Raw genomic sequence first — 15086 nt, 5'->3', positions numbered from 1 at the left:
AACCAGGACAGAATCTGGCGCCCCAACCGGGACTAGAACCTGGGGTGCTGGCGCCCCAAGGCGGAGGATTAGCCAAGTGAGCCACGGTGCCGGCCCATAGACCATTTTGTTCTCATATATTTTGTCAATTGTGTATCAACCAAATTAAAAACAGATGCTCTCATGCCATAAGAGGTAGAAGAAGAAGAAAAGCAACTCCTCTGAGGATTTTTTTGTTGCTCCCCCTCTTCGCGGAGGAACGACACAGGACCCTGCACTGTTCTTTTGTCTGCTCGGCCCTCCCCGGGTTTGCTGCTGGTTCTTCCCGGGTTGGCTACCGACCCTTCCACCTCCGTGGAAGGGTGGTTCCCCCTGCCACTTTCCCCACTTCTGTGGGGGAGCGGCACACCACCGGCCGGCTCTCTCGGGGGCTGCACAGGTGTTCCTTCAGATAGATGTTCCCCATGCATGTTGTCTCTCCTCCTTTATAGTCCTCTTCCACCAATCCCAACTCTGCTACCCACACGCCGAGTACGCTGCTCTCCTCCAATCAGGAGCAGGTCCTACAGTTTATTGGTTGAACTGGAGGCAGCTGTGTAGAAGCTGTTTCCTCCTCTCCCAACGCCATATTGTGGGAGAGCAGATGCATAGAATAAGTCTTAATTTGAGTAACTTAGTCTAGTCCGAGTTGCTCCCCACATTTTTTAAAAATGCTTTTCTACTGGTAATGAATTCTACTTTTGCTTATGTATAAATACCTATTTCTATTGAAGGAAAATTTTTTCTTAGTATAGAATACAGGTTTATGCTACCCTGCCAGGTACTATTTAGAAGTCTTACAGGTGGGTGTAAAATGTATTGAGCTTCAAATAATTTTCCTAATTGATAATGTTTACATTGATCTTGGGTGTTTAGTTGAGATCGCATGATTTCCTCTAATAGCCACTTTGTTTCTGGCTTTTTGTAATGGAAATAGTCCAGTATTTGGAAAGAAAAATGTTTTCATTCAAAAGTCAGCTCCATCATTTACTTAGCTGTGACCTTGGCCATGTCACTTAACATCTCTGATCCAATTCCCTTATCTATAAAATGACAAAATATGATATTGATTCTATTACACTGGGAACTTATAGCTTCTGTTGAGATACATGTGCTTTATAAAATATAAATACCAATTAGTTGTAAATTTTTAGTGCTATTACTGTGTACTAGAACAGAAGGAGTCTCACTGGATATATTCAGAATTCTCTACAAATGCACTTATTCATGAGTACCCACAAAATACTTAAATGATAGTGTTCGCCATGTGTCTATCTGTACTCTTGCTTGTATTAAGAATATTGTTGGGGCCGGTGCTGTGGTATAGTGGGCAAAGCCGCTGCCTGCAGTGCTGGCATCCCATATGGATGCCAGTTCAAGTCTTGGTTGCTCCACTTCCAATTCAGCTCTCTGCTATGGCCTGGAAAAGCAGTAGAGAATGACCCAAGTACTTGGGCTCCTGCACCTGCATGGGCGACCCAGAAGAAGCTACAGGCTCTTGGCTTCGGTTCATCCTAGCTCTGGCCATTGCAGCCATTTGGGGAGTGAACCAGTGGATAGAAGTTCTGTCTCTCTCTCTGCATCTTCCTTTCTGTAATTCTCTGCCTTTCAAATAAATAAACAAATCTTTAGAAAAAAGAATATTGTTGGGGCCGGTGCCTTGGTGTAGCAGGTAAAGCCGCCGCCTGCAGTGCCGGCATCCTATATGGGCACTGATTCGAGTCCCAGCTGCTCCACTTCCGATCCAGCTCTCTGCTATGGCCTGGGAAAGCAGTGGAAGATGGCCAAAGGTCCTTGGGTCCCTGCACCCATGTGGGAGACCCGGAGGAAGCTCCTGGCTCCTAGCTTCAGATGGGCACAGCTCTGACTGTTACGGCCAATTAGGGAGTGAACCAGCAGATGGAAGACGTCTCTCTCTCTCTCTCTCTGCCTCTCCTTCTCTCTCTGTGTAACTCTGACTTTCAAATAAATAATTAAATTTTTTTTTTTTAAAAAAGGAGTACTGTTAAAAGCTACCTAAGATAAACTTACACAAAGTGAATCACAATTTTTTTCCTTATCTTTCAAGGAACTAACATGAAAAGGGAAACCTGGCCAGTTACATAATTCATAACACCAAATGCTCATAAGAGAAAAATAACCCATTATTCATAAAAAGTGCAGTTCTTTCTTTCTTTTTTTTTATTTTTTGACAATGGACACTGAGAGAGAGAGACAGAGAGAAAGGTCTTCCTTTTTCCATTGGTTCACCCTCCAATGGCCGCTGTGGCCGGCGCACCACGCTGATCCGAAGGCAGAAGCCAGGTACTTATCCTGGTCTCCCATGGGGTGCAGGGCCCAAGCACTTGGGCCATCCTCCACTGCACTCCCGGGCCACAGCAGAGAGTTGGTCTGGAAGAGGAGCAACCAGGACAGAATCCGGCGCCCCGACCGGGACTAGAACCCGGTGTGCTGGCGCCGCAAGGCGGAGGATTAGCCCAGTGAGCCGCGGCGCCAGCCTGCAGTTATTTCTTAATATTGTTCAGACAGGAGTTTTCCTGTAGTTTTACTTATGATGTAAAGCTATTGAAAATATTTTTCTGCTGGTTTTTTCAGTTACTGATTTATATGGTTAATTCAAGTCAATGTTGGATTGATCTAGAATTTTAATATTCTGCTCCATATTCCTCAAGGGAGCATTACACATTTTAATGTGAGCTGCAAGTAACTGCTCTCCCAACCTACTTACAAATGGATTCTATGCAGAAAACCAATAAAGAATGCCAGTTTCCTTTTCAAAATGCTTGGATACACATTAGAGGGAAGGTTAGGCTCGTAAATTAAAATTTTATTTTGCATATACAACATTAACAAAACTACCCTAGGAAGACAACATTAGGCTGCATTTCGTTTTTCCTTCAGAGAGGCAAATTTTAAAATTCCTTGCTATATTGATCAAATGTTTACAGTCCTTGCTGTGTGCAGGTATGTTGCTAACTCCTGGTTTGCTCATCCTCCTTTTACAAAAAGTGGTCATTCAGACTTCCTTTATGCTTTACTTTTTCTTTTTTGTTTTTTGAAAAACATGTATTTAAATGAAAAAAAATAGTATGGAACTGTAGTTTTTAAACAAACGACTGAAGTGCATATTAGTGTCTCACAGCCAATCCCCCTGATACATCTCTCTGAGATTTAGCATGATGGACACCTTTAAAATAGAACGGTGGTTCCTTATTTAAATTCTTTGGCTCTGTCTTCAGGTCGCTGGCATGCATTTTATATGAGATGTGCTGCATGAGTCACGCATTCACTGGCTCCAATTTCTTGTCCATTGTCTTAAAAATCGTTGAGGGTGACACACCTTCCCTCCCCGAGAGACATCCAAGAGAACTAAATGCCATTATGGAAAGGTACGGACATAAAGATGTTGTCATAGAGACAACTTTAAAGTGTACTTACTTTGTAGTTCATTTGAATAAAAATCATCTGTTTAAACATTGCAGCATGTTGAACAAGAATCCATCTCTGAGACCATCTGCTATAGAAATTTTGAAAATCCCCTATATTGATGAGCAACTACAGGTATTTAAAATGAAGGGGGTTCTGGGAAAAGAGGCGTTAGCATTTGTATACACGAGCTATGACTTGAAGATGTGTTCTGGAATGAGACACATTGAGAGTCAATCAAGGAAAGAGAAAAAAGGTTACAGAGAAAGCAGAGGGAAATATTGGGACAATCTCCTTGTAAAACAGAGTGTGAATTCCAGTTTTCTTGTGCCACTGGGGAGAAGAAGTTAGGCTTCTGATTTGCTGCCTGAATTCGACATGCACCCTCAGTGCCCTTGTTGACAGATCTTAACCTCAACACCTTGCAGCTAGGTCCCTGCCAAGACTAGAGAGCACTAACCGGACACCAAAGTCTGTGGTTTTTGTGGGTTGTTGATTTTTCTGCCCCCTTATTGTACATCTTCATGACACTTTGTAGTGATTGGGTGATTATGTTTTGTTTTCCTCTAGATTACAAAATTTTGAGGGGCCGGCGCCGTGGCTCACTTGGTTAATCCTCTGCCTGCGGTGCTGGCATCTCATATGGGCGCCAGGTGCTAGTCCCGGTTGCTCCTCTTCCAGTTCAGCTCTCTGCTGTGGCCCGGGAGGGCAGTGAAGGATGGCCCAAGTGCTTGGGCCCTGTACCCTCATGGGAGACCAGGAGGAAGCACCTGGCTCCTGGCCTCGGATCGGCGCAGAGCTGGCTGTAGCGGCCATTAGGGGAGTGAACCAACGGAAGGAAGACCTTTCTCTCTGTCTCTCTCTCACTGTCTAACTCTGTCAAATACATAAAATAAAAAAAATTAAAAACCCACAAAATTTTGATATAGAGGATCTGACTCAGGTGGTTAAAAAAATGTGAATGGTTTTTCTCTGGAGGATATTTTTGCTTTTTCTTTTTAGCTTCATAGGTTTTCACAGCGCAAATCCTTCAGGCAAGCTTGCTGTGTTTTTCTGAACTGCAAGACTCCTCTAAAAACTGCGAGATTTTTCAAGAGTGGGCCAGTTCTAGCAGGAGAGATCCCGGGGTGGGTGGCGAGGACAGGCATTCCTTTGTCCTGTGCCAGGCATCGTACTGAGCCTGGGGACCCTGGTGAGAGGAACTGGCATGGCTCCTGTTCTTTTGACATTTGACTGCTAGTGCAGGACCCAATGACCAAGGAAAAGTAGCAAATAAGGAAGTAACTATAAACAATCAGAAACACTAGGAAGAAAGTAAACAGAATCCTGTAAAAAGAAAGCAGGAGAAAAGGACTTTGGTGGTCAAAGGAGTCGGTGACATTTCAACACCAGTGAGCTCTGAGGTGCAGCAGGCCACTCAGAGAGCTTAACAAAATGTCCAGATCACGGGGAGGAGCCGGTGCACAGGCCCTACCTCCGGGTCTCTAAGAAACACTTAGAGACGGATGTAGAAGGGAGAGCTCTGCAAGCGTGCACCTCTGGGAAAGCTCATGCCAACGCGGGGAACACAGACCAATCGTAAGTGCCCTGGTCCTTGCAGCTCTCTCTTGGTGCAGAGGAAGTGGGCTCCAGGGGCCTGCAGGAGGTCCTCTGAAAGGGGCGTTGGGACGGGGTACTGGCGGGCAGACAGGAAAAGTTAAAAGGGACCCAAGGAGATCTGCTGGGCTGAGGCACTTGAGGCTACTGAGAGGCACTTGCCCTGGGCAAAATTTAAGGGAGACCAGAAACTCTACTCAAGATGAGTCATATTTTACACAATATTTTTAAAGATTTTTATTTATTTATTTGAGAGGTAGAGTTACAGATAGTGAGAGGGAAAGACAGAAAGATCTTCCTCCGTTGGTTCACTCCCCAGATGGCCGCAACAGCCAGAGCTGAGCCGATCCAAAACCAGGAGCCAGGTACCTCCTCCAGATCTCCCATGCAGGTGCAGGGGCTCAAGGACTTGGGCCATCCTCCACTGCCCTCCCAGGCCACAGCAGAGAGCTGGACTGGAGGAGGAACATCCGGGGCTAGAACCAGTGCCGCAGGTGGAGGATTAATCTACTGTGCTATGGTGCCAGCCCCTTACACAATATTTTAAAAATACAAATTAATATTAAAACTCCCTGGCAACAAAATATCAAAAATGTAAAGGCAGGATGGAATAGGGCTAGGATTAGAGTGAGGCAGGGGAGATGGAATTGGGTGAGTTCAGGATTGGATCCTGTCTTTCTTTAAACTTTTGATATTCATGGCTTCATGACTTTTTGGCATTCATTTCGATCTTATTGCATTACAATACTTTAAAAGATTTATTTATCATGTATCTGAAAGGCAGAGTGACAAGGAGCGAATGAGAGAGAGATCTCCCATCTGCTGGTTAATTCCTCAAATGCCCACAACATCCAGAGTTGGGCCACACTGAAATCAGGAGCCAGGAACTCCCATCGGGGCCTCCCATATCGGTGGCAGGGGCCTAACCACAGCCTCCCCAGGAGCGTTAGCAGGAAGTTGGATAGGAAGCCAAACATCCCGGACTCAAAAAAGCACCCTGATACAGGATGCTGGCAACACTGCAACACTGGGCCCAGCATTAACATTATGTATCCTGGTTACTGAGGTATTTTCTGGTGCACCCTTAGAATTTGTAGCTGAAGTGGTGCCTCACTTGTTCCAACCTGGTCCTGGCCAGAGCAGTGTGGACATTACCTATATGGTGTGGGAGGTGGGAAACAGCTCATGTATTCTCAGGGCTAACAGAGAGCCTGCCCCTGTCAGGGAACTGGCAGATGAAGTCAGAGCAGTGGGCAGGAGCCTGACCCCACTGGTGTCATGTAATGTAAGCCCCTACAGAGGGAGGAATGGTTACCATGTGCCCTGCTAGCATGCTGCCTGCTATAGCAATTGCCCCCCAGATCTGAAAAGGCTCTGGGTAGCTTTATGCCCTGACCGTGCGGAAGAGGATGTTTGTCAGTGTTGTTGTTCCTTTTTTCAGCACCTAATGTGTAGATATTCAGAGATGGTTCCAGTAGATAAGAATCTGGATCGTCAGAAGGAGACTGCTCGTATAATTAATGCTGTGTAAGTAATTGCTTTGTTTTTCAAGAGCTCATGGAGCGTAAATGTTAAATGCGTTTGTCTTTAAAAATCTATTAGTGCTAAGCTGACTGCATGGAGTATCCCAGCATTCACTCAGGTCTTGCCAAGAAATTAAGAAGCTTCAGTAACGAGGCGTTCCAAAGCCCTCTGCCCCAGGTGGTAGTAAATTGAAATCATAAAAATTTAAACCCCTGCACAGCTCATGCATCTGCAGGCTAGCTCTGCAGTTGCCTTGTAAGTATATAAAAAAATTAATATCGCAAACACTTACTGATATCTATGCTAATGAGCCTTCTGTAATATGCATAAATGGCTTTTCCACGTTGTTTGTTTAACGTGAACTATTAGAGCATCTACTGAAAAGAGAACGTTGTGGAGCCCCAGGACGACTGCAAATCATTCACTTTCTGGAAATAGACATTCTCTTCCACGAGCACTAGAGAAAGTGTGTCTCCCAGAAAAGTGTCATTATTTCCTGACCTAACTTCTCTCCTCCATCAGTAACATGTTTCTTGCTGTAGCTTGCAAGGCTTCGGAATGCCCTGGAATACCAGGTCACTTTCAAGCAGCCATGTCAGACCTGTAGGCTGCCAAGTGCACACCTCCAGGGCACACTGCTTTTACGATGCAGGGATGCAGGCTGTAAGGTTGCTGAGGGAGCTCCATCTAATCTGATGAGGACCCAAAGACAATGGCAGCCCCTCCCCGGAGGTGTGTAAGAGAGTGCACCAGCTGCCCCTGCTCCTCAGGCTGATCTTCCAGGTCAGACAGTGCCGAGATCTCCCCTAACACCCCAGTCCTGTGGTTTCTCAATTGCACCATGTTGGATTTCCATATCCACATTTGAACTACAGAAACTTATCCATCAGATACTCAGTCTTCTTTCAATGCATGCTCTCCTGTTCCCAGCTCCCCACCCCCAACCTGGCCCCCCGAAACAGCAGGGTGAGAGGTTCGCAGGCAGGAGTTCTGAACGTGAAGACCAGCCCACCTGCACGCTGTCATGTCCAAACTTACTAAAGAGCCGATGGAGCTGGTGTGGGGCACCAAGATCAGCCCTGGTCTCTCTGACACTGTTTTCTGTCGCTGGACACAAGAGTTTGTGTTTACTGAATCAGAGGGATCTGCATAGAACAGTATGGAGGTGGCCCCTGTGCAATTATTGCACCTGTTCTGGAATTTCTCTTGAAGAAGCTCCAATTTTTTCTTCCGAAGAGTCTTCTGGAGGAAGTGTCCAATTTAAAGATTTATTTATTTTATTTGAAAGGCAGAGTTACAGAGAGACAGATGTGGAGAGAGAGAGAGAGAGAGAGAGAGAGAGAGGTCTCCCATCTCCTGGTTCACTCTCCAGATGGCCCCAACAGAGTTGTGCCGATCTGAAGCCAGGAGCTTCTTCCAGGTCTCCCACGCGGGTGCAGGGGCCCAAGGGCTTGGGCCATCTTCTACTGTTTTCCCAGGCCATAGCAGAGAGCTGGATCAGAAGTGGAGCAGCTGGGACCTGAACCGGTGCCCATATGGGATGCTGGCACTGCAGGCGGCGGCTTCACCCGCTATGCCACAGCGCCAGCCCCAATGTCCAGTTTAAAAGGATTTTTCCTTTATTTACACAACTGAATGTAGCCTCACAATAACTTCTGGAAGAAGAGCATAAGGAACTCCTTTGTCATACCAAATGCAGTATTTTAGGAAGTGACAATTCTGGATCATACTTCTTGCTTTCATGGTTAAGAGGAAAGACAGCCTAAGAAACTGCTGGTATTTCTCAGAGTCCTGCAGAGTCTGGTTGCTAAGTGGAACATTCTTCTTGGATTCTGCCTTGACTGTTGAAGAACTTGGCTTTGAGCGATTTCATGCATTAATTCAAAAAAAGATATTTCAGAATTTTTAAAAAATATTTATTTATTTGAAAAAGATAGAGAGAAGGAGGGAGGGAGGAAAGAAAGGATGGAAGGAGAGAGAGAGAGAGAATCTTCAATCTGCTGGTTCGCTCCCCAAATGACCACAACTGCCAGGGCTGGGCCAGGCCAAAGCCAGAAGCCAGGAGCTTCTTCCATATCTCCCACATGGGTGCAAGGGCCCAGGCACTTGGGCCATCCCCTGCTGCTTTCCCAGGCACATTAGCAGGGAACTGGATTGGAAGCAGAGCAGCGGGACATGAACCAGTGCCCATATGGAATGCCAGCACTGCAGGCAGGGGCTTAACCTTCTACTCCACAGTGCTGGCCCCAGTTTTTCAGAATTAAAAGATGCTATTTGGACCAGTATTCAAAGTGGGGAAACAATTTTGGAGTATTGATTTTTCTATGTTCTGTGTTACTGACAGAGGACATTGAAAACATAAAAAGTGAAATTGAAGATACAAGTGAGCCTTTAATAGATCCTGTATATGGGCATGGCAGTCAAAGTTGAATCTCCTACTGATGGACGTGCTGTTTCTAGTGAACGGGATGGTGACAGAATGCTCAGGAATAAAACTTCTTGGTGTACATAACAAGCAGCTATGAGATTCTTAACATTATAGGAAGCTTTAAGATACTGTAAGGTTGGTTCTTACTTGAAATCTGCAAAATTCCCTATTTAGACTGGTGGCAGTGAAATGCATCTCATGGTGTTTTTTTTTTTTTGCTAAGACCATGGCTTTAATTGCCCCTGAGCCTCCTTCTAAACAAGTTAGGATGTTTTTCCAATCCAGAAGATAGTGGATGAATACCTGATTCACTTCTAGCAGACGTCATGAAGTGTCGGATCATGTTTCAGATCCTAATACATACATCTCATTAAGAATAAACTAGATCCAGAAGGATTAGCACTCATACTACTGGGTCCATTTCTTCAAGAATTTTTTCCTGATCAGGACAAAAGTGACCCAGAACCTTTTACTGTCTTCCACTACAATGGATTGAGGCAATCAAATTGATCCAGAATCCTTTACTCTCTACCACTACAATAGATTCAAGCACATTACAATGAAAGGTGATGTATATAGAAGAGACTGAGGTTATTGTGGGTTCAAGATCCCCTGCTACAGATGACAGTCCTATTAAGTGCTGTCTCCAAACCACATATGGCCATACATTGAATTATTCTGGACCATAGGTCCTTCTCCTTCACTATGCTCGTTTGGCTAAGAGTTTATAAGGAAAATAATAATAATACATCGAAAGGATTCAAGACTGGTAATTGACTAAATTAAACTAAACACTGGTATCATTGATTAACTGTAAATAGCAAAACCACATTTTCAGTGTTTAAGATGTTTACATTATTTATTTTAAGCTTTATGTTAAATGTTATCCTATTTTTGCCCTTTGTGTGTGTGAAATTTACGAGCAAAATTAAGCTTTATTCAGAGTTTCTCAGTTTTGCAGTGGATAATTGTTCATTTACGTATTAAATTACAGGCACAATAATGCTATAGAATTTGTGTGTTAAGTATAAAATTTGCTATTTATAAACTTATACTTTAGGTTTAATTCATTCAGGCACATTTTATTGTGTGAATGATCTGGCTTGTTATACAGCAGCTGCCACACTGAAATACAGAAGAGTTCATTCTTTACTGAACACTGTTTCCATTAGAGATATTGATAAATAAATAATTAGCCCAGGTCCTTTGACAGTTGGCTTAAGTCTGGCATGTTTACAGAAAGTAGAAACTATAAATAAACATTACCATTTACTCACTAAAGTACAGGTGATGTATTTTTTAAGATGATAGAAAAGAGAATCTGTTGAATAGTCTTAACACTGTTAACTTTCACTGTATTGCCAAATAGATTTTTCCAAATTTGTCCAAGCAGCCCTGTAAGCCAGCTTATATTTATAAATGTGATAAACGCATGAGAACATCTGTTATTACATTAGTATATTGCATTATTCATTATGATCTAGTTGATTGCCTAAATAAACACTTCTTTTTTATTAGAAAAAAAAAAGCCACATCTCTGGGGGTAAGGTTTTAGGCATGCTCTTAATGACCTGGTTTTCTTGGGTTCAAGAAAATTCCTTCAAGAAAAGCTGGGATTTCAAACTTTGTTTTATTAACTAGAGAGATAGCAGCAGTAGATATTTTTTTTTAAAAGGCTCGACTAATTTTAGCCCTCATTTTACATCACAGTTGCAAAACAGTTTGCCTGACACTGTTTGCAGTTAATGTTGTACTAGAATCCAATTGTTTGGACGCTATTTCACATTATGAAATATTGATTTCAATTAGCCCTTGTTATTTTCAGGGTTTACGGTACAGCTACACTTTAAGAATATCTATTTGTTCTTACGAAATAAGGGATGTGTATTGATGAAAATTACATGTTCCCAGGAGGCTCTTGTCTGGATAGTATTCCAGAGGAATGAGAACCACCCATGGTTTTCAGTTGTACAATTTTACAATTACCATTTTCTGATAGCATTTCTTAAACGAATCGAGTGCAAATGGCATTGTGAACTGTTGGGCTGTGACCAAGGCTGGAACAGAAGGTAATGTCATTGAGAATGTGGTTGCAGCCTTTTAATACAAGAGTGATGCAAGTACATTTCTTTCATTGAAGAGTTTCTTAAGTAATATCACTGAATGATATTTTGATGAGTAATGACCAGTGCTTGGCTCTGTTGTAAGCAGGTTTTAGATTTTCTTTTCTTTCCTTCTTTTTTTATTTATTTATTTGAGAGGTAGAGTTACAGACAGAGAGAGGAAGAGACAGAGAGAAAGGTCTTCCATCCACTGGCTTACTCCCCATATGGCCACAACGACTGGAGCAAAGCTGTTCGGAAGCCAGGAGCCAAGATCTTCTTCTTGGTCTCCCACTGGGGTGCAGGGACCCAAGCACTTGGGCCACCTTCTACTGCTTTCCCAGGCCATAATTAGAGAGCTGGATCAGAAGAGGAGCAGCCGGGACATGAACCAGAGCCCATATTGGATGCTGGCGCCACAGGTGGAGGCTTAGCCTACTGAGCATGCACTGGCTCCTGTTATAAGCACTATACATAAATTAACTCATTTAAATGTAGATCAATTCTGTGAAACAGTTACTATTTTTACAGTAGCCATAAAAGTAGCCATAAAAGATTAAGTGACTTGTACAAAGGAACATAGGGTATAAACTGGGAGCTGAGATCTGCATCCAGAGAGTGTTAATCTGTGCAGTTAACCACTGCCCTAGACTCCCATAAAAATATCAAGTGTATGGGGCCAGCATTGTGGAGCAGGTAAGCCACTGCTTGCAATGCTGACATCCAATATCAGAGCACAGGTTCTAGTCCTGCCTGCTCCATTTTCAATCCAGCTCTCTGCTTTCCCTGCATGGAAAAGCAGCAGACGATGTCCCAAGAACTCGGGCCCCTACCACCCTTGTGCAAGACCCAGATGGAGTTCCAGGCTCCTGGTTTCCTCATGGGAAAAAAAAAAGTTCCAGGCTCCTGGTCTTCCTGGCCATTTGGGGAGTTATAACCAGTGTATAAAAGAAGATCTCCCTCTGCCTGTCCCGCCCTCTCTCTCTGTCACTCTGTCTTTCAAATTAATCAAATGAATCTTAAAAAAAGGTCAACTGTATGTATTCAGCCTAGAATATAAGACGTCTTTAATACAATGTAACTACCACAGTAGGACAATTTGGAGTACTTTATATGTGCCAGACATGCGTACTTGGTCTCATGTAACACTCAGGGTCGCGTATTCTTGACAGAGGAAAAAAGCGAGGTTCAGCCGCGGAGCTCATGAGCGGTGGTGGAGTTGGGATGACTCTTTCAAGGAACTGTGTCCTTGTTGACTGCCAACCCTCCTCTTCTCTGACAGCCAGGATCCTAAGCTGTCTCACGTTATGCAATCCAGTCATAGGCAATAAAATGAGCAGAAATTTGGGAAGTACATAATTTGCTTTTAAACAAAGATCTAATTTGAGAAATAGAACCAATTAACTGCAGTCCTGGCTGGCTCATTACCTCCCCAGAGTTTATTAGTCTTTCTTGGCCTGGCCGGTCTCAGGGCGTTTTGTTCTCTCAGTAGTGCAATGATTCTTCTGTAAAATATTTGCTGAGCATGTTTGGGATGAGTTGCCTGTGGGGAATTTTTATTATTTATAGGCAAAACAAAACAAAACAAAACCCCTACCTGCAGCTTCTGCAGGGCTGCCTGAAATGACTCCAAGAGGAAGGAGGCGGCTCAGGAGGTGCCAGGCCACTGCTGAGAACTGCCTTCCTTCCACTGGGTGCCTGGGTCCTGGGCTAGTGCCTGGGGCCCTAAAGGAATTTACTGGAAAAAGAGAAAAAGCCAAAATGCATATGGTTCTACACGTGCAAACTTTAAAAACATGTGGAAAAAATGGTATTAAAAGATGTTTATTTTGGTGCAAGAAAACTTTTAAGTCCATGCATCACTTATTCATGAGACACATTTTCCATGAACTTTTTGAAGACCCCTCTTATTTGTTTATTCAATTACTCATTCACTCCAAAGATGATTATTGAGCCATAAATTAGATGCCAGGTACTATTAGCATCACGCTTGCAGTCTTGTGTGAAGGGGAAGATTGAGTATGAAGGAGGTTATTAGTGATGAAGATAGGGCCAGTCTCCAAATGAGGCCTCATTGTTGCTGACATCTTCTGCACCTGCCCCAGCAAGAGGCTGGAAAGAAGGCTCTGCTGTTCCCTGGGTGCCGGCGGTGCCTCAGCCTCCAGGAGACACGGCTGATTTACGTGGAGGAGAGGTTATAGGCGTTCAGAAGGAAGCGAATTGCAAACAGCACTGTTCTGTCGAGTGATGCCTTTGGAAAAGCTTGTGCTCAGGACAGTGGTGCTGGTGGGAGATATCACGAGCGTAAGAGAGAGTTTATGTGAAGAAGTGAAATTCCAAGTGTTAGCCAGGATGGGGAGACAGGGGGACCTGTGCACCACTTTGCTGGGAATGTACATTAGTACAGCTGTTAAGGAAAATGGTATGGAGGTTCTTCAAAAGAAGAAAAATAGAACTACCACATGACTTGACAATCCTACTTCTGAATGTTTAACCAAAAGAAATCAGTCTGTTGCAGAAGAGATATTTATTACACCACTATTTACAATAGCCAAGGTGTGGAATCCACCTGAGTGTCCATCAGCAGATGAATGGATAAGAAAATGTGGTCTGTATGCCCAGTGGGGTACTGTTCAGCCCTAGGAAAGAAGGAAATGTCACTTGCAGTGACATAGATGGCAATGACAGATGACTAGAGGACAATACGCAGAATGAAATAAGCCGGGCACAGAGACAAATACTGAGTGATCTCACTGACCTGTGGTATCAAGAGTGGAACTCCTAGAAGTGGAGAGTAGAATGATTACAAGGAGGTCTTGTGGGGAGATGTTGGCGGAAGCGTATAAAGTTTCAGTCAGTCAGGAGGAGTGAGTGCTGGAGATCTTTTATGCAGTGTGGTGACTGTGGTTACTAATACTGTATTTTGTATTTGGAAAATTGCTGGGATGGTAGATCTTAAATATCTTCATCACAAAAATGGTAAGCATATAAAGTGATGGTTAGGTTAAAAGCACCAGGTTAAAAGCACCACATTTTGATGCATCACAAATCTAAGTAATTTTTAATTGTCAATTAAACCTAATAAAATGGGGAAAACATATATATAGTGGAATTTCAAAGAACCCTAGACTCTCAGTTCCTGAAAGACTGAATTTTTCAATTGGTTAATTTTTCCAATTTCTTAGTTTCTTTATTTTGTTTGTCAGTAAACTTTTTTGGTACCTTAGAAGCCCCATCAAGAGCTAGAGAGAGAAAAATCTATTCACTTTGTGACCTTGTTGATCTGTCTGGAAAGTGATTTAGAAATGTCCTGGTCCTAACCTGAATATCATGATGAATCCAGTGAGAATCCATGAGACTGTTCCCTGTTAACATAGGCTGGCTCTGATAAATGTGAGTTCTGCTGATTGGCTTCTTGTTCCTGTGATATAAATACTCCCGCCATGGCCAATTTCAACACCTGTGTGATATCACTGAATGTGCAGTTGGGAAGATATGTATATATCTGCTTTCGGAAGCCAGTACAAGTTGTTTTCTGTAAACCTCTAAAGCATGGAGTGTGGGTTTTATTGAGAAAATATATTCACAAAAGTAACTTGAGCTATTGCTTCCACTCAACTGTTCCAAATCTGTTTCTCACACTTCAGAAATAGCATTATCTTCAGGTGTTATGATTCATGTCATTGGTTAAGGGTAAAAGGAAAATTGATCTTTGGCAGGAATAGATTAAAAAGGCAAATTTAGTAATTCAAGTGCACATTACAAATTGTTCAGTTTCAAACTTTTTATACACAAAAGTAATAAATATTCCATGTGATACACTAATAATTTTTTAATTAAACACAATTAAAAAGTTTTGTCATAATTTTATAATTAATTTTATTGCAATGTTTGTGATAATTGTGGGATTTAAGAGGGATCATGTGTCTTAGCTAGAAAATGACTTTGTCAGGAGGGTTGTAGTATACCTATTTATGTGTGAGATAATTTGA

The 15086-nt window shown here is 43.0% G+C and overlaps 1 protein-coding gene and 1 pseudogene across 13 annotated transcripts in view; both read left to right on the top strand.

Moving 5' to 3' along the window:
• The window catches only part of NEK11 (NIMA related kinase 11), a 332098-nt gene that overhangs the window by 113792 nt on the left and 203220 nt on the right, over positions 1–15086 (top strand). For 11 of the 13 annotated variants that reach the window (XR_016233306.1, XM_089332257.1, XM_051818466.3 and 8 more), the window contains exons 7-9: positions 3258–3407; positions 3501–3579; positions 6482–6567. Coding sequence is in view for 12 of the 13 variants with exons in the window: in XM_089332257.1 (XP_089188383.1) it covers positions 3258–3407; positions 3501–3579; positions 6482–6567 (315 nt within the window). In the remaining variant the exon portion in view is untranslated. The remainder of the gene's footprint in view (positions 1–3257; positions 3408–3500; positions 3580–6481; positions 6568–15086) is intronic. The other 2 variants (XM_051818474.3, XM_070072821.2) reach the window with 1 other exon arrangement.
• On the top strand, positions 7589–9713 carry LOC127482860 (ubiquitin carboxyl-terminal hydrolase MINDY-3-like; annotated as a pseudogene).

This window comes from Oryctolagus cuniculus, chromosome 4 (genome assembly GCF_051225735.1).
Source record: "Oryctolagus cuniculus isolate XC-2025 breed Fujian yellow rabbit chromosome 4, ASM5122573v1, whole genome shotgun sequence".
NCBI classification, from domain to species: domain Eukaryota; kingdom Metazoa; phylum Chordata; class Mammalia; order Lagomorpha; family Leporidae; genus Oryctolagus; species Oryctolagus cuniculus.
The sequence above is the reverse complement of the archived record's forward strand: the minus strand, read 5'-3'. Positions and strand labels throughout refer to the sequence as shown.